The sequence below is a fragment of the Strix aluco genome, chromosome 4 (assembly GCF_031877795.1).
Source record: "Strix aluco isolate bStrAlu1 chromosome 4, bStrAlu1.hap1, whole genome shotgun sequence".
Classification (NCBI taxonomy): Eukaryota; Metazoa; Chordata; class Aves; order Strigiformes; family Strigidae; genus Strix; species Strix aluco.
This window is the reverse complement of record NC_133934.1, coordinates 92,087,218-92,103,161: the sequence shown is the minus strand read 5'-3', so window position 1 is coordinate 92,103,161 and position 15,944 is coordinate 92,087,218. Positions and strand designations below refer to the sequence as shown.

Genomic DNA, 15,944 nt, shown 5'->3' with positions numbered 1-15,944 from the left:
GCAAAAAGGAACAAACAGTTACTGCGACAGCTAAGCCATTTGGGAGAGTTACCTTCCGGCGCCTGGGACTTTCCCCAGGGGTGATTTTCACATTTGCATGGCTGTTGCCTGTACCTCACTGGCTCCTGGCTGGTTGTTAAGCAGATTCTTTCTGCTCAGGAACCTGGACCTCAGAGTGGTTTACCCCACTGGTTCTAAACTTCTGCCTGTTTGGGGATCTGTGCATCAGCAGCTTCCCTCTGCCACATGCATCACACAGGAGCTCTGGAGGAACACAAGCCCCAGCAGCTCCTGTTCTACCCTTTCCCATAGTGTAGAACACACATTTCTTTCCATGGGCCAAGGCTGGGCATTCCTAAGCTTACCACAGATTTCCTAGCTCCTCTTCTTGCTAACTTCTATCATTCTTAAGCACCAGAAATGTAAGGACTGAGACTGTCCTTGGCCTCTGTCAAAAGGAGGACACTACCCTTCTTTGTATGGGCATCTGTGCAAGGCCATTATCAATATTAATTCAATACAGACTTGCAATATGCCTTTCAGAAATGCAACTATTAGTGACTACTGCAGCAACAGGGGAAAAAAAAAAAAACCAAAAACACCAAAAAAACCAACAGAGATGATGCAAATGCTAAGTAAACAAAAGCTACTGGCTGAACACCAGCATTCTCCAGCCTGCCCAAGCAGTCACTCTTAGCGCATTGACAGCTCAAGTTTATCAACAGCTGGAGGAGTCAAAATTACTTTTGCTGTGAACCTACAAAACATGTGAATAACTAAAAGGTAGAGCATAAAAGTGACAGAAATGTAGGGACTGCCAAATGGGATCACACTAAACGGCCCTTCAAGCTCAGACAGTGGCTAGTAGCAGATGCTTTGGAGGAAGTAAGCCCCCTCCCACACCTCCCTGGGGACAATTATCAATTATCCTGCTTAGAAAGAAAATGTTTTCCTACTTCCAGATTTCTCCTAGTTCTTCTTAATGTATTAGAAAGTGTTTGCCTGGATATTTTTCCTCATAGGCATTTCATTGCTTTGTCCACATTGTTCATTACTTTGAACTAAAATGACACAGTTCACATGGCAATCTGAAAGGACTTTCTAAAAGTGAACAAAGCTATCTACACAAATCCCAAGGTGAAAGCAAACATCACATAGTATTGCACAACGGAAAACTGAGAAACAGGGGCTTAGAGACTTGCAAAACTCAGTCTCCTTGTCTCCCAGTTCCATGCCTAAGAAGCAGAGGAAGGACAGTCAAATAGGGCCATCCGGACTACTAAGATTTCTTTCATCTCTGTGGCAGAGCAGGGCATCTCGGCACATAACTCTTCTCTCCTCTCATGTTCCAGATGTCCTCCTTGCAGATCAGTACTGATGTTTTTTCATAGATTTTCCCAAACTGTAACTAAGAAGCAGCTTTTGGTAAAGTTGAGGGTAAGCCATTTGGGAAGGAGATGCGGGGACAAGGGGGACAGGTGTTGTGAATTTCATACCTAAAAAACTGAGACATGGATAAATGTCTCTTATTCAAAGGCAAAACAAAGGCACCCCCTTCAAACTACTGGATGTGTATTTCCTTGACATCCCTGCTAACAGCCACTGGGAGACTGCTTGATGATGGGCAGGTTGGGCGTCGCTTCTCTTCCCCCCTCTCCTTGCCACCTCCTCCCCACAGGAGCAGTAATGGAAAAGTGACTTGCTGCAGAGATAATGCTGGGTTTGAAATGAATTTCTGACTAGCTGAGCCAGCACCCGTGTGAGCTGCAGCTGATTAGCTCCAAGCATCCAGGTCCCAATCACTCACAACGGAGCCAGACAATCACGCCAGCCTCTGCAAGGCAAAGACAGGGTGGAGGCAACATCCCTGAAAAGGATCTCAAAGGCAAAGGGAAAATACTACTCACGTTTGTGGTTTTCATTTCTGTGGACAGGGGAAGAGCGGGTCTCCTGCTCGCGGGCTTCATCACCCTCTTCGCTGGCGAGGTGGGTGTGAGCATAGTGGTAGCTCAGCCCAGGCCTGTTCTTGTAACGCTTGCCACAGACTGGGAGGAAAGGAGATACGAGGGAGGGGAAGAGAGAATGGAAACATCAGTGTGACCTGTAACAATGGCAGCATCCTCTCAAGTAACGCTCCCTTCTCCCCCGAGAGCAGCACCACACAATCCACGTGCCTGCCTGAAACTCTTCCAACCAGCATTGGTGAAAGGTGACAGAAGGGCCATCCAGCAGCCACAGGTCCCCAAACAAGCTTTCTTCCCACTGTGCTGCCAGCAGTCCTTCCTACAGGCCTAGGCAAATGCATATTCAGTCTCTGCAGCTCATACAGCCCTAATCCTCTCTGCTAAGATTACTAACATGATTGCACACAAAATTAAATGAAATACCAGTTCCCATGTTGGTTCTGCACCATGCACAGCAAGGGGAACTGGACTGAGAAGAAAGGACACTATTTTCTTCATTACTAATCTCTGAGTAAAGGAAACAGTATTTTTATCTTTAAAAATAAATGTTTTCTGTAAAAGGGTAATAAATAGCTTTATTCGCAGATTCCTAGTCAAGGCAAGGAGATGGAAATCATCCACAGTTCCTTGCTAGAACAACATGTAGTAGTGATACTTATTTGCCCAGGTAAACTTCGTATTCAGCATCCCAATAAATAATGCAACGTGTGACAGAGAATCCTCCTTCTGAACTTCTGTTTATTTTAGGACTAAGTCAACAGATATTAAGAACAGGATCAAATAATTCAGGGTGATGAAAGGTCTACATTTTCACAGGGAGCTCACCACAAGGGCAAGCTTCATAAGATTCATTACATACAAATTCAGCTTCTATAAAGTTGTTAATTCATGTTAATGTCTCTAAAAGTTATCTCTTCATCTTCAAAGCAGTCTCCTAATGTCCATTTTCTTTTATACAGCTATTTCATCTAGCAAATACAATTATTGTCATTTTAAAAGATCAGGAAACAAAGGCAAAGAAGCTTAGTGCCCTTCCTGCAAATTTTTACTCCCAGCCACATTTTCAGCCACTTTATTAGCTTCATTAACCTCAAGGATTTCACACAAGAATAAATGTCATGCCCAGTAGTCTGTCTTGCATAGCTTGCTTAGGAAGGCAAAGGAAGTGATGCCAGAAGGGAGAGCTGAATGCAGCAGTCTTTAGTTCTCTGTCTTGTTTTTAGACCCCTTGAAAAAATCTCCAAGGGGAAAGTCACCATCCACTCCTAAAATCTTCACTCAGCCCCGATACTAAAAATGCATCCTGCAATGTATATAGATACTTACTTCCCATTCCCCAGACACCCAAGTCTGGGAATGTCATAAAGTTCCATAAATTAAAAAAAAACAAAAAAACAAAAAAACAAAAAAACCAAAAAAACAAAAAAACAAAAAAAACCCAAAAAAACCAAAGACCCACCCACCCCAATTATTCATTTACATGTAAGTAAAACTTCCATTATTACACCTTTCTGCTACTACTCACAAAAAGCCAATTGATGATCCACATTCTGGAAGAGATGATAGAAAATTGTAAATCAAAGCCTATAATGGTAACATATTTCATTCTCCATCTCTTCTAGCTGATTTGCAGACTCCCTCAAGGAAAATACTTTGCCTTATAAGAAACATGTAAAACAACCTCATGATATGAATGAGTGATCTGGAATATCAGATACTTTTATCCCAGTTTTCTCCATTCTGCAAGGTGATGATCACACAGTCATCATAACAGGACAAAAGCTTTTTCCAAATGTAATGTGTCCTTAGCCACAGTTTTCTTAAGTCTTTGAATGCTCTTGATTTAGAATTGAGAACTCATGCAGGAGGGAGGGGGGAAAGTTGGGGAGAAATAAAATGCCCAGATACATATGCACATCCATTCTTTGAAGCATCTGCTCTCATTTCGTATGTAAACCTAACTCCATTGCCAGACATTTTGAACAACTAGACTGTGGTTAGATGCATGCTCTCCACAAAACATCAGTTTGGTCTCCCTTCTTCTAGTACCAGCCATGTATTCTTCTAATGGATTCTGGAGAGGGAAATTACTCCTCTGCAGTCCTACAGAGCAAAGGACAAGCAGTGGAACAGAGACAAACATGCTGACAGAGAGTCAAACAATAAGATATCCACAGTTCTGTCACACTGTCTCCACTTTTTGAATAGCGGAAAAAGTGTAACACAAAAGTAATCATCAAAACAGGGAGAGCTACAAAATGTTCACTGTTTAAATTCTTTCAGAAAGATAACCCCCTCTAATTACACAAGTATTACACAGCATTTCTTAGAATGGAGAGAGAGATTTACATTTCTAGCAGATTATTGGAGTATCATACTAAGTATCCCACTCTATCCCTCTTCCTTGTGTGCATTTGAAGATGAAAGTTAAAAAAATAATTCTTCTGCTATGAATTACTGATACTGCTCAAAACCTTCTCTCTACTTAAATTATTTTCAGAGCACTACCAGATGATCAGTGCTGTACTGACAAAGGAGGAGGCACTTGAAGTGCTGTGTGATACATACTACCCAACTCTATCTTGCTCTTATATAGCTTGATCCTGTGTTAATGATAAGCTAGCTGCAAAATCAGATAAGATGTAAAACCCATTCCCATTTACCTATTAGAAGGAGTCTTAAATATCAAAACAAAATTATTTCTAGAAATTCTACCAGACTTCATTTCATTCAGGCCTACCTGAAAACATACCCACAGTTCTAGCTCTACTGTTGTTATCTTACAAGAGCACCATGTTCCTGAATATAGGTCTCATGCATCTCTCTCTGTCCATGCACAAAAGAAAACTTGCATTCCCTGCAGAAAGTCCCAAGGCTGTGGCCTTGCCTCCATTCCCTACAGGATCCTGCAGGGATTTTATCTGCAGAGTTCAGGATGGCATGGGAAATCAAACAGGTCTGCAGACTTGCCCTTCTCCAGCAAAAAAGTATCAGCTCACCAGGAAAAAACAGTAAGTATCAATATAAGCTGAGGCAGTACTAATTCTGTGGCTGAGCCCCTCCCACTGCCAAAACTCTTTCAGATGGCCTTCAAGGGTGGCAGCAAGCTGAGACATGCCTAGCTAAAAAGGAATTTAAAGGACTTTTTAACCAGAGCTGAGGCAAAAGAATTCTGTTTACACAGTCCCAGCAAATCCTTTGTAGGACCAAAGATTTGCAGCTTCCAGCAGCTTTTTTTCTTGGTGTCGAGACTTTTCCACCTTTCAAATCCATGTTCTGTCATGGAAAAAGTCCGAACCAATGCCATGAGTTGAAACTGCAGAGATTTCCTATTCCCCAAGCAAATTAAACTTTTGCAGGGGGAAAAGGGTATCATGATATTAGTCAGGCAAAAGAACCATTGGCTTCAGTGAGACTTTGCTAGAATAAAAGCTAAGTCAGAACTTCATGGTTTCTTCAGCAGATTGAATCTTCCTGAATTCACCCTAATCTCTTATTTTCCAGATAGAGCACATTTTATTAATCTACCATATCACTGTGCTAAGAAGTAGTTTCTATAAAAGGGCGATCATTAATAAACACTTAGCTCTTATATAACTCTTCCCACTGCAAGACTGGCTTTTCAAACATTAATTAATCTTCCTCCATATTCCTGAGTGGGAAATACTATTCTTATTTCACTTCTGAAAAAAAGAACCACAGAGGGGTTAAGTGACTTGCCCACACAGTGATCCTTTGTCATTACCAGGGCTGGAATTCATGAGTTCCAGCATCCAGACCAGTGCTTACACCACATCCTTCTCATTCTCCGAGCTGACAAACGCATAATGAGAACTGGTTCTCCCAGTCTGAAATGTATGCTACTGATTAGCTGTTAACACTATGCAGCTCACACATAGCAAGTGAGAGTATGCCTTTCATAAACTTTGCCGGGTGGCCTTGCCTTTTTTTCAGCAGCTTTGACTTTTTTTATCTTTAATTTTCCTTGCTGGATAGGCTCATCATCCTTGCATGTGGTAGATTTCATCCTGAATCTCAACACTGGGAAGTTGACTTGATCTTTAATTACGTAGCCAAGACCAATGAAAACAGCGGGAGTTTGTAGAATGTAACCCACTCCAATTCCTCCTGCATTCAAAGGATATATTTTTGCTATAACCTGATGTGAATGCCGTCTTAGGAACAAGCTGGGTAAGTAAGTAGTAATACTGTAGTGCAGATGAAACACCATAAATGGGGAAGAGGGAGAGATTTTATTAGGCCACCAGACACTCTGCTGTGATGAACCTTACTTTCCTTCAAGACTGAAATGAAGACGTTACACAACTGTGTTATGGGGAAAAAACATCATTTGCAGACTGTTTAATCACAAGCATTGAGTGTTTCATAAAAGAGAGCTCTGTTCTAAGTTCTGGCCTGTAACAGCCTGCAACTCTTTGGATAAGCAAATTCTCACTCTGTTTACATTTTTCAATGAGTAAAATTAATATAAAATACTTCCCCTGCTTTAAAAGCGGATTTGAAATCTATGACTTAAAAGACTTCCTCATCAAATATTTAATGGCTGTGTTGCTGTCATTTTGAAATTGTTACACATTTGGTCCTTGGCAGGCTGTGAGCTATGTTCCAGCCAGCTCTCCACATACATTTTGCACAATCTGTCACCAGTAGGAGACAGAAGGAAACAATCCATGTTTTTAGTGGAAACAGGAAATTGGGGGAGTACATGCTTTTTTTTTTTGTTTTTTTGTCACTGAATCTTGCCCCCTTCTTTGTCTTTCTTTGCTTTTCTCCTTTGCCTCCTGTTCTTTCTTCTCAGCTGGGCTGTGTCAAACACAATCTTAAGTTAACTGCTGGCAGGCAGTCATTCCTCAAAGTTATCTTCCTGTCCCACCATTCTCTCCACTCCAAAAAAAACATTCCTTGTTTTGCACTGGTTTGGTACTATAATCTCCCCTCTTACAGTTATGTCCACACTCTGGCACATCTAGAGATCTCGAATGCTAACAGTGTATTTTGACCTCCACTAATGGAAAGGCGTTACATTTGTCCCTCTTTGATCAGTACTGTCATGCTATACACCTCTAGTATTACAGCAGTATTTAGTGACTCATTTCTTAAGGGATCTTCTGTAGGTAGTAAACAGTCCTTGTTTCAGTGCCCCTAGAGGACAAGTCCCAGAATCTACCTGCAGTATCAAGATCACAGGAACACTGAACTCCAGCACAAAACATGAAGAAGTCAACAATATATATGTCCACATTTCAATATATTAATTGCTAGCAGGAGCAAAGGACTAAACAGGTAGCTTATATGAGTAGAAAACATTCAACTATCAGAGTCAACGCTATTCCTCTCTTACCATGTGCTCTACTCCAAGTCTATGTTATTCAATATTAAAAAAACCCCAAGTGTCCTTGCCTCTCTAATCTTGGATTTTCTACCAATAATGTAGTTGGTGAATGCCAAGTATAGCAGCTATGGTGGGAGGGTTGTTTGTTGGGCTCATCTGAACAATCATTTGTTCTAGATCTTATTGCTTATTAACTACTTAGGGATTCACTAGAAAGGATAATACCAGGAGATGATTTAGGGCTTAAACTGCTAATAGTTTAAAGGGAAGCTGAAGTCATGATGGAGATTTATGAGAAGCATGTAAAAACATAATGCTATAGTCAAAGCATTTTCAAATCAGCTTGTCATTGTGATATTTAACCAAAGGTCTGTGCTAAGAAGCAGCAGTTAGTAGTGTTGGACTCATTCATGGTAACTGTAAGAATTAAGACAACAGATTAAGTCTCAAAGAACTGGTAAAAATCAAGCTAAATCACTATTTATCTTGTAGGCCTTTTGTATTCCAGCAAACCTTCCAGAGAATCAATGAGATGTTTGTTAAACTGAGTATGACACGATCAGGTCCATTTCAAGCAGATGAGAAAGAAGGCAGGTGAAGTTAGCAAGGTAATTACAAGAGCTGTCACTTCACAAACATATACAATAAAATAGTCCCTAAAGAACAGGCCTCAAGGAATTGCATTTGGCAAGTCATGCTAGAACAATATAGCATTTAACTGGGATTTTCTAAGGAAACTAAAAGAGAGAGATCCTCAGTACCTATTGAAACTCAGTGGAATCTGTTAATCTTAAATCACTTAAACTACCTGAAGACTCCAACCTTTTGTTGGAAGGATCTACAATAAATTTAGGGGAGAAAGGGAATGGGGAAGAAAAAAACTAACCTCAAAATAATGACATTTCAATGGCCCGCTGGATGATGAACTTACAGAAAAAGCAGGAGGATGTTTCAAGCTATAATGATTTAGATGTAGGATCAAGCATTTTAAAAAAACAAAACCATGTTCTGAATAATTATTAGTAGTTCAAAGGCAAGTCCAAAGTGTCCACTTAGAGACCAAGTCTTATATGATCTGTAGGCACAATACAAGTAGATAGGCAGTTAGTAGGATATTCAGGAAAAACAATTTAGGATCCTACCTCCAGTTGAAATTGATGAGAATTAAGAGCCTAATTTTTTTAAAAACTTCACAAGGCACCTTCAAGCACCTGAAAGAGTCTATTTTGGGCCCAATTCTCACCTCTGTTTTCATCATTAATTCAGAGGATGGCATAGAGAGTGAAAGAATCAAACATGCAGAGAACTGACAGTTAGCAAAAATATTGGAATAATAATAAAAATATATCATATGAGCTTCATTAATCAAAGAATTATTTCAAACAGTAACATAATTAGTAAATATTAATATGACATCTAGTATAAATAAATAAAACACAGTATAAACAGGACAAAGCAGTATAATGAGGAAACTAAAGATGATAGCTAATCTGCCTGAGTAGAAGCAGGTTGAACAGGGAAGGAACAAGGAGCTAAAGCAAATGGTATATTAAATATGAACTCATATGGCGGACAAGGATGAAAAGTCCTTTGCCACTGAAACGTGACACAGCACTAGAGAGGAGCATCATGCACTGAAAAATGGTTTACTAAACAACCTATCAGGTCAGCCATCTCTGTACCTCTCATAGATACATAACAGAGCAAGTTGCATAAATCCAAGTTCTATAAGTAACTGTAAGTTACATGTAAATGTATCAACCACTCATCTTCTGAACTGCTTCTATCCTCAGAACAGCACATTCAACTTAGTTCTGGCCCTCGCTACTTAAATGAGACCCTTTGGAGATTCATCAGAGAAAAAAAATAATCTTAGTAAAAGATCTGAAGAAAACACAGTTGAAAGAAGCCCCAGTAACTGTTTACAGGCATTGAAAGAAGACATTGTTATCCACTAAGAACAGAGTAAGAACTGCTGGTCTTAGACTACAGCAAAGAAAATTCAGGTTAAATAACTAGAGAAACCTGAAAATGAAGTTTCTGACAAAAGAATCAGCCTCTACAAAACACTGTAGGATCAGTGTCTCTGGGTACATGCAAGGTTGCATTAGTCACTGATCCAGCAGAGATCATAGGAAGGTTTGAGTCAATTCTCATTTTGCACAAGGAATGGATCTGAATACATATCTCAGCCTCAGAGGGACTATGAATAAAGGATACAATACAAACATAAGTTGTTATGCTAAAATAGCAGTTTATACAGGAATAAAACTAAAAGGAGAAAAGGACATATTGGTAAAAGGAACAGAAAGAAACAACTCCTTTTAGAGATGGGTAAAAGAAATCTTCCACAGATAGAGGGACAGAAAACAAAGGTGGAAGTATGTACGTCGCTAAGTCTCTGTGGGAACATGAGAAGAATGAAAGCAGACAAATGAGGATGGACATCAGGAAAGTTAATCATTTGTAGAGATTCAGCACAAACTAACCGCTCTGGCTAAAGGAAGTAGACATCTGGAGTCATGAAGCTCAGGTGCTACAACAGTTTGCAACTTTTAAACCAGAATATAAGTTTCTAGATAAAACTTCAGAGAAGCTTTTTATATATATATATATATATATAGTGAATAATATATAATAATACAAAAATAGTAGAAAGTTTTTTAAGACGACTGCTGTGGTAGAACTGACGGTTCACCAGCTGATCATTTGACAATGACATGACATCAATTCTTATTACATACATAGGTATTCATACGTTCATTCACTCTGTCCCTCCTTTAAAAATCACATGCCCAGTTTAACGTGAACAGCTGTGGTGGCATATCTTCCACTTCTCTTGCTTGACATCAGAGGTTTTGCTTTGCTCCTCAAGCCCTACTTTTCACTATTCTTTAAGGCACCTGCTCTATCTCCTAGCCAGGTATTCAAGCTGTGTCTGGTCTGGTCTCATACAGCAGCTGACCCATTCAGCTACGTTACCATTTCCAGCCTATACCCATCTCACAGCAGGCTGTCCTGCCACTTTCATTATCCAAGCATTTATCCCAAAGGAGCTCAAGGCACAACACTATCTGATGTAACTGGTTGAAAATCTGACCAACTAGTTTTCCGCTTGCCAATTTGATGAAACAAGGCATTTCACGATGATGTTAGCAATTTTGTCGATGCTTTGCATGGTCAAACATTTTATTCAGAACTTATGATACAGTGCATGCTCAATAAAATCAACTGAAGTATTTTGTTCCACAAAACAAGCAATCAACCACCTTCTCTTAAAAGCACAGGATGATAAAACATTTTGAGCTTTGAAAACCTTCCTCCATATAGAAATTCCATATTTCCAGTCAGTTTTAATATTGGGACCAGGTTTAATATTGGTGTATAGCTGAATGTCTCCTCCAAAAAAGGCAGGCCTTTTCAAAAATAACATTGTTTTCTTCCAAAATAAGGGGCAGTGTCAGCTGGGTACTGCTCTTGCATCATCTTGCTGACACACAGACTAGTTTTTTCCCATAACTTTTTTATTACTGATGAAACCTGGTGATATATTCTTGTTTCCCATAAATATGAATGTGTAACTATGAAAAAAGAGCAGAGTAGTTCTTTACCACAAATCATTTTTTGTGCCCATGCAGTTAAATAAGAAAATTAATTTGGTTTAGATATGCTTAAGCTTTCTTTGTGGTCACTTTCCAAACTGAAATATCAGAACACTTGCAGAAAAAGCAACCTGGAGGTAAATTAAATAATATACAGAAAAAGTGAAGTGTCAACCCATTAAGGTAATTATTTATACCAATAATGTGATTGTGGGAATCATGTTTTCCCAAACAAGAAACAGATTCACTATTTTTGACCTGCATGTTTCCATGTAAAATAAAACTATCTGCCCAAAACCTCTGCATGCGGAGTACTGCAAACCAATTTCTAACCTAACACAATTAGATTGAGATTCATCCATAAAAATATTTAGCAAATAATTTAAAAGAAAAAATCGATTCAAGAAATCCACCCAAGCAGGAAAGAGGCCTCAACTTAAGCCAATTATTCACAATTAATTGTATGTAATATTTCTACAGAAAGTTAACAAGGACAGGATATTACTTCAGAATGATGGCATTACAATTGGGACAGTTCTTTCCTTCTGCTCCACAGTCAGGTAAAAGAGTTCTGCGACCACGTAGCCCTCTTCTCAGCTATCTATAATGAAAAAGGAGGAATCACTGCGTAAAGTCTGGATTCCAAAACTCCTTATGACTCACCCTCTAACTATAAGCTTTTAAAAATGAAGGTATCAGCCAAATGAAATAGGAAAGTTTGTATTTCCAAAACCAAAGAGGAAATTTATGCTCCAAAATGTAAGCCAAGGCAACATTCCATCAGTACAACAATGTACCAGAACCTTGACTTCAGCCCAGATTTCTGCTGCCTGCTTTGATATCTTAGATGTTTTATCTACTCTGTGCAAATCACTACTATGCATGTTGCGAGTTCCCTGTAAGATCCAAAAGCAAAGCAAGATAAGACAATAAAGAGTCATTACATTCAAAATTTCTACCACTGACAAGTGTCCTTGGATTTGGAAGGATGTTCCAGAAAAGAGATAAAGACATTTATGCATATACCAGCAGAGGCAAGCTGTGGATTTCAGCAAGATAGATACTGGGCTCCTGGAAAAGTCTTAGAAGACACATTTTAGTTCTTCAAACACACAAGGACAGCTATTTATCCACAGCAGAAATCTCCTGACTCTTCCTATCCTAAAGAGCTCTTCCTCCTTGATCATGTGTTCAGACAGTCCCATTCACGTTGCTAGTCTTTCCATTTCTACTCATTGCCCTTAGAATATTCACCTTGCTGTAGAATATTCACCTTGCTGAAGCAAAATACCCAACATGTCCATCACTGTACTGTGAAGAGTCACCTGGTCTCACCATAAAAGAATATGATTTGATCACATGGAATATAGTCATTTACCATCCATGCTCCTTATTTCTTCATGTTTTTAAAAATAAGCAGGAAATACCTCCATATATTGATATAGTAACCGTTGGTCTTTTAAGATCAGTAACATTGAAAGATAAGTAAATAGTGGAGAAAGGGGGATTCTAATTGTCCCCAAAACCACCAAACATTTTTGGATCACAGAAGTGAAGACCTCCTGCTATTCTCCTACTTCTATTAACTTTTGTTAACTTATTATCTTATAAGATAGAAGGCACCCAGTAGCACAAACTATCATTGCATGTACACTCTACAGTAAGCCTTAAGATGGGGAACCTCAAAAGCATGTGGGTAAGATAAGTGCTCTTCACAGAAATGACAAAGTGAAGCAAAAAAGAATATCAAAAGAAGGAGGAAAGCATCAAGGACTAGACTGTAAAAAAGAATACATTGTGTATAAAATATTGGAGTCCTTCCTCATATTAGGACTCTGGTATCCTTCTTCAGGTTGGGCATTGGGCTCTGGTATAATTTTTAAGTTGTGGCAATGCCTTAATTCGCCTGCAGTCCCACTGAGAGATGTCAAACAGCATGGCCATATTCAAAGGGAATCTGTATCAAAACAAAGCATTTCGGTTGTGTTTGTTTCTTAGGAGGGTTCAGCTCCTGATGATGCCACAAGAGTACTTTCTGAGTGAGGGATGAGAATAAGACCTTCAAAATTTAGCCCAGTGAGATTTTAAAAGGACTGAAGGAAAGAGAATCACCAAATATATGAAGAGATACAACAAGGGTGAAGTACCTTTGTCGGAGATTTTTGAGTTATGCTTTTGTTTGTAACTATCTGAAACAGAGAAAGAAATAGAGGGTGAATCTTACATGGGCGAAAGGAAGACAAAAGGCAGAGAAGCCAGAAAAAGAGAAAGAGAAAGAAAATATAAGAGATGATTTATTTATTATAGGGCAAAGGGAAGTGGAGTCTTGCCGAAGACTTAATTTTATTTCCTTCATGCAAAAACACCAACAGCAGCAGCAGCAGCAGGTGGCAAACATGCAAGTCAGAGAGCAGCCGAATATTTTGCTGGAAGGGAAAAGATGAAGCCCTGAGTGCACTGAGCTGGTAGGACCAGGCTGGAAGCAGAATCAGCTGTCTGGGTGCTACTTACTGTCACAAACATAGGGTTTGTCATGATCATCCTGGGAGGCAGCATCATTCCGTCTCCTGCCGCCTCCAGATCCCCGAGCCTGCAAGGACAAGAGGAATTGTTAACATTATTCCATCGCCACTCAGGTCTCCTTGTGCCCCTCACCCTCCTACGAAAAATGTGCAATATAAACTAAACAAGTCCTCAGCTTCCATACAGGTTTGTCAAGGGTGGGCTTGACCCTTCATCTCCTAAGATATGCACTATGTTAATGGACCTTGTAAGGCAGTGGAGATCCCCTCCACCAATAACCCAAACTGTTCATCCACAGCAGTAGGTCACTGCCAGCACATATTCAGTTGAGTATCATCACACATTCACTTCTGAAGATGTTCAAATACCTTGCTTAACTGAATATGAATGAATTAATAGATGAACAGGTGTTAGAGGATAAATACAACGATTAAATCAGCCAGAAAACAAGTCCCAAATAAAACAGAGGTAAAATTATTTCCTTTAATATTTTCAAAGGGAGGTTGTTTGTTTTGTTTTGTTTTCTAGCTGAAAAGCAATGTTTTGAAATGGCCTTCTGGGACAAAGGTACCATGGCTAATTAGAAAATGGAGCATTGGTCGGTTAGTGGAAAAGATTAGGTAACATGGCTACCTGCAATAACAGACAACGGGAATTACCCAGAAAGGTCTCTCCGCAGTTCTGTGTTCCTACGACATACCAAGTTGGCAGCCCTGGAAACTGAAAAGCTCTGTTTCTCCACAGCACAGACTGCTCTGTCCTGAGCTCCAGGGGTAAGAGTGGAATTCAGCATCAAAGCTACTTGGTCCTGGCCCTTCTCAGCTGAGATGCCAAAAAGGGGACAGCTCATATCTGTCCAATGGTGAAGGCTGTGATGTGGAACTGGGAACTGAGCCAAGGCCTTGAATTCTTTCATGTTCACTACTACAGTGTGTAGATGACAATAATTTTAGACTTGATCTTTATTTGAGGAAGTGATCTGCAGGTGGATGACTAGATAGCCCTTTATTAATTCTGCCAGCTACTCTATTCCTGGGTAAAAGAAACAAAATTGTTTCTGCTGCTCCTCTTATTAAACTGTTGATGTTTCTCACCCTAGACAAGACTGTCTGACTCAAATTCTTCAAGCTTTTGCATGTGAAAATAAGAAAGGGACAGAGCTTTGTCAAGTAAAGCTGGAGAAGATTTAGAAATTCTAAGAATATTAGTACCCCAAACACCAAGGGGTCTGTCCCCCTTCTATGGATTTGGGACTGAACTAGCACTATTTGAGCTGCATTCCACTGGACATCTAAAGACAAGGAACAAGGAACAGTTTTACACTGGCCTTACAAAGTCTGTCAAAACAGGGATTTATAAAAACTTCACATATTATTTCCTTGGGATTGTTCAGGTCTAACTCTTAACACAGTCCTGAAGGAAAGACATGGATTTGCAGCTGTCTGGATGGGTAAATACTGTTAGGTATGACAAGTATAGCTCTGACTTCGGCAAAGATCTCTGTGCAGATCAGCATACACGTGCAGAGTGAGATTTGTAAGGGTGAACTGAAAAGCAGTTTCACCCTGGAAAAGGCCCCAGCAACAATTGTTTGGTGGAAGCTACTTTACTGACCATATCACATAAAATGATTTTACTAGTCTGCTTTATTTTCTCTCTGACTGCCAGCTCTGTAAACCCCCTCTGGGCTATGAAATCAATCCCAGGCTTGTTCCTTTCTTCCCTCATTACTGCAAAATGTGCTGCAAGCTGAATTTCAGTCCATGGCAGCTCCTATACAACCCTCAGCTCATCAGAGAGTCTTCAGAGAGACAAGTGATTGGCCCTTAATAAATATTTCTGCTGGTACCTGGATTAGGATCTAATTTCCCTATCCTACCAGTTGCATTGGCTCTTCAGGGCTGCGAAAAAGCTGTAAAGTCTTATTTTTGTCACTAGTCAGTAGGTCTGACTCTGTTTACACACTGAGAATGGATCTGTTGAGTAACAAGGTACTATTTTTACATAGGCATCTTTCAGAATAGGATGGTAATTTAAGGTCTGTTGCTCAATTTCACTAGTCCTACAGCCAGCTGTTTCCCTTCAAACTGTTCTCTACAGAAATGCAAGGGTACAGCATTTGTGTCATGACCACACGTCAGATACACTTTTTCATGCACTGAACACACATGGGGAGATTTTTCAAGCCACTGACTTTCAATGGGACTTGGGTTCCTAAATGTCTTTAGTGCCTTTGAAATTGTCCCATGGGATATCCAGCTGAAGAGCAATCTGTACAGGTGCAGCTGCATTCCTCTCATATCTCCTAGCAAACTATCCTTCCCAGCTCCTACCACAGTCTCCCTGTCCAGCAAAGATACTAAAAAGCTCCTTCTGTAAATCCACCTCTTCGGCCTTCAGTGTCCTTCCTAATGCTCCCACAATTTCAGGGCTAGCCTTGAGGGGATAACAAACCAAGCAGCTGCCCCAGAGGCACTAAATTGAGTGCCCTGTGCTTGCTGT

General features: G+C 39.9%; 1 protein-coding gene across 9 annotated transcripts in view; it reads right to left on the bottom strand.

Moving 5' to 3' along the window:
• Positions 1 to 15,944, bottom strand: part of DPF3 (double PHD fingers 3) — a 180,107-nt gene that overhangs the window by 55,330 nt on the left and 108,833 nt on the right. For 5 of the 9 annotated variants that reach the window (XR_012623258.1, XR_012623259.1, XM_074824286.1 and 2 more), the window contains 3 exons: positions 13,431 to 13,509; positions 13,067 to 13,108; positions 1,908 to 2,045 (listed from right to left, as the gene is read on the bottom strand). Coding sequence is in view for 5 of the 9 variants with exons in the window: in XM_074824286.1 (XP_074680387.1) it covers positions 1,908 to 2,045; positions 13,067 to 13,108; positions 13,431 to 13,509 (259 nt within the window). In the remaining 4 variants the exon portion in view is untranslated. The remainder of the gene's footprint in view (positions 1 to 1,907; positions 2,046 to 13,066; positions 13,109 to 13,430; positions 13,510 to 15,944) is intronic. The other 4 variants (XR_012623260.1, XR_012623261.1, XM_074824288.1 and 1 more) reach the window with 1 other exon arrangement.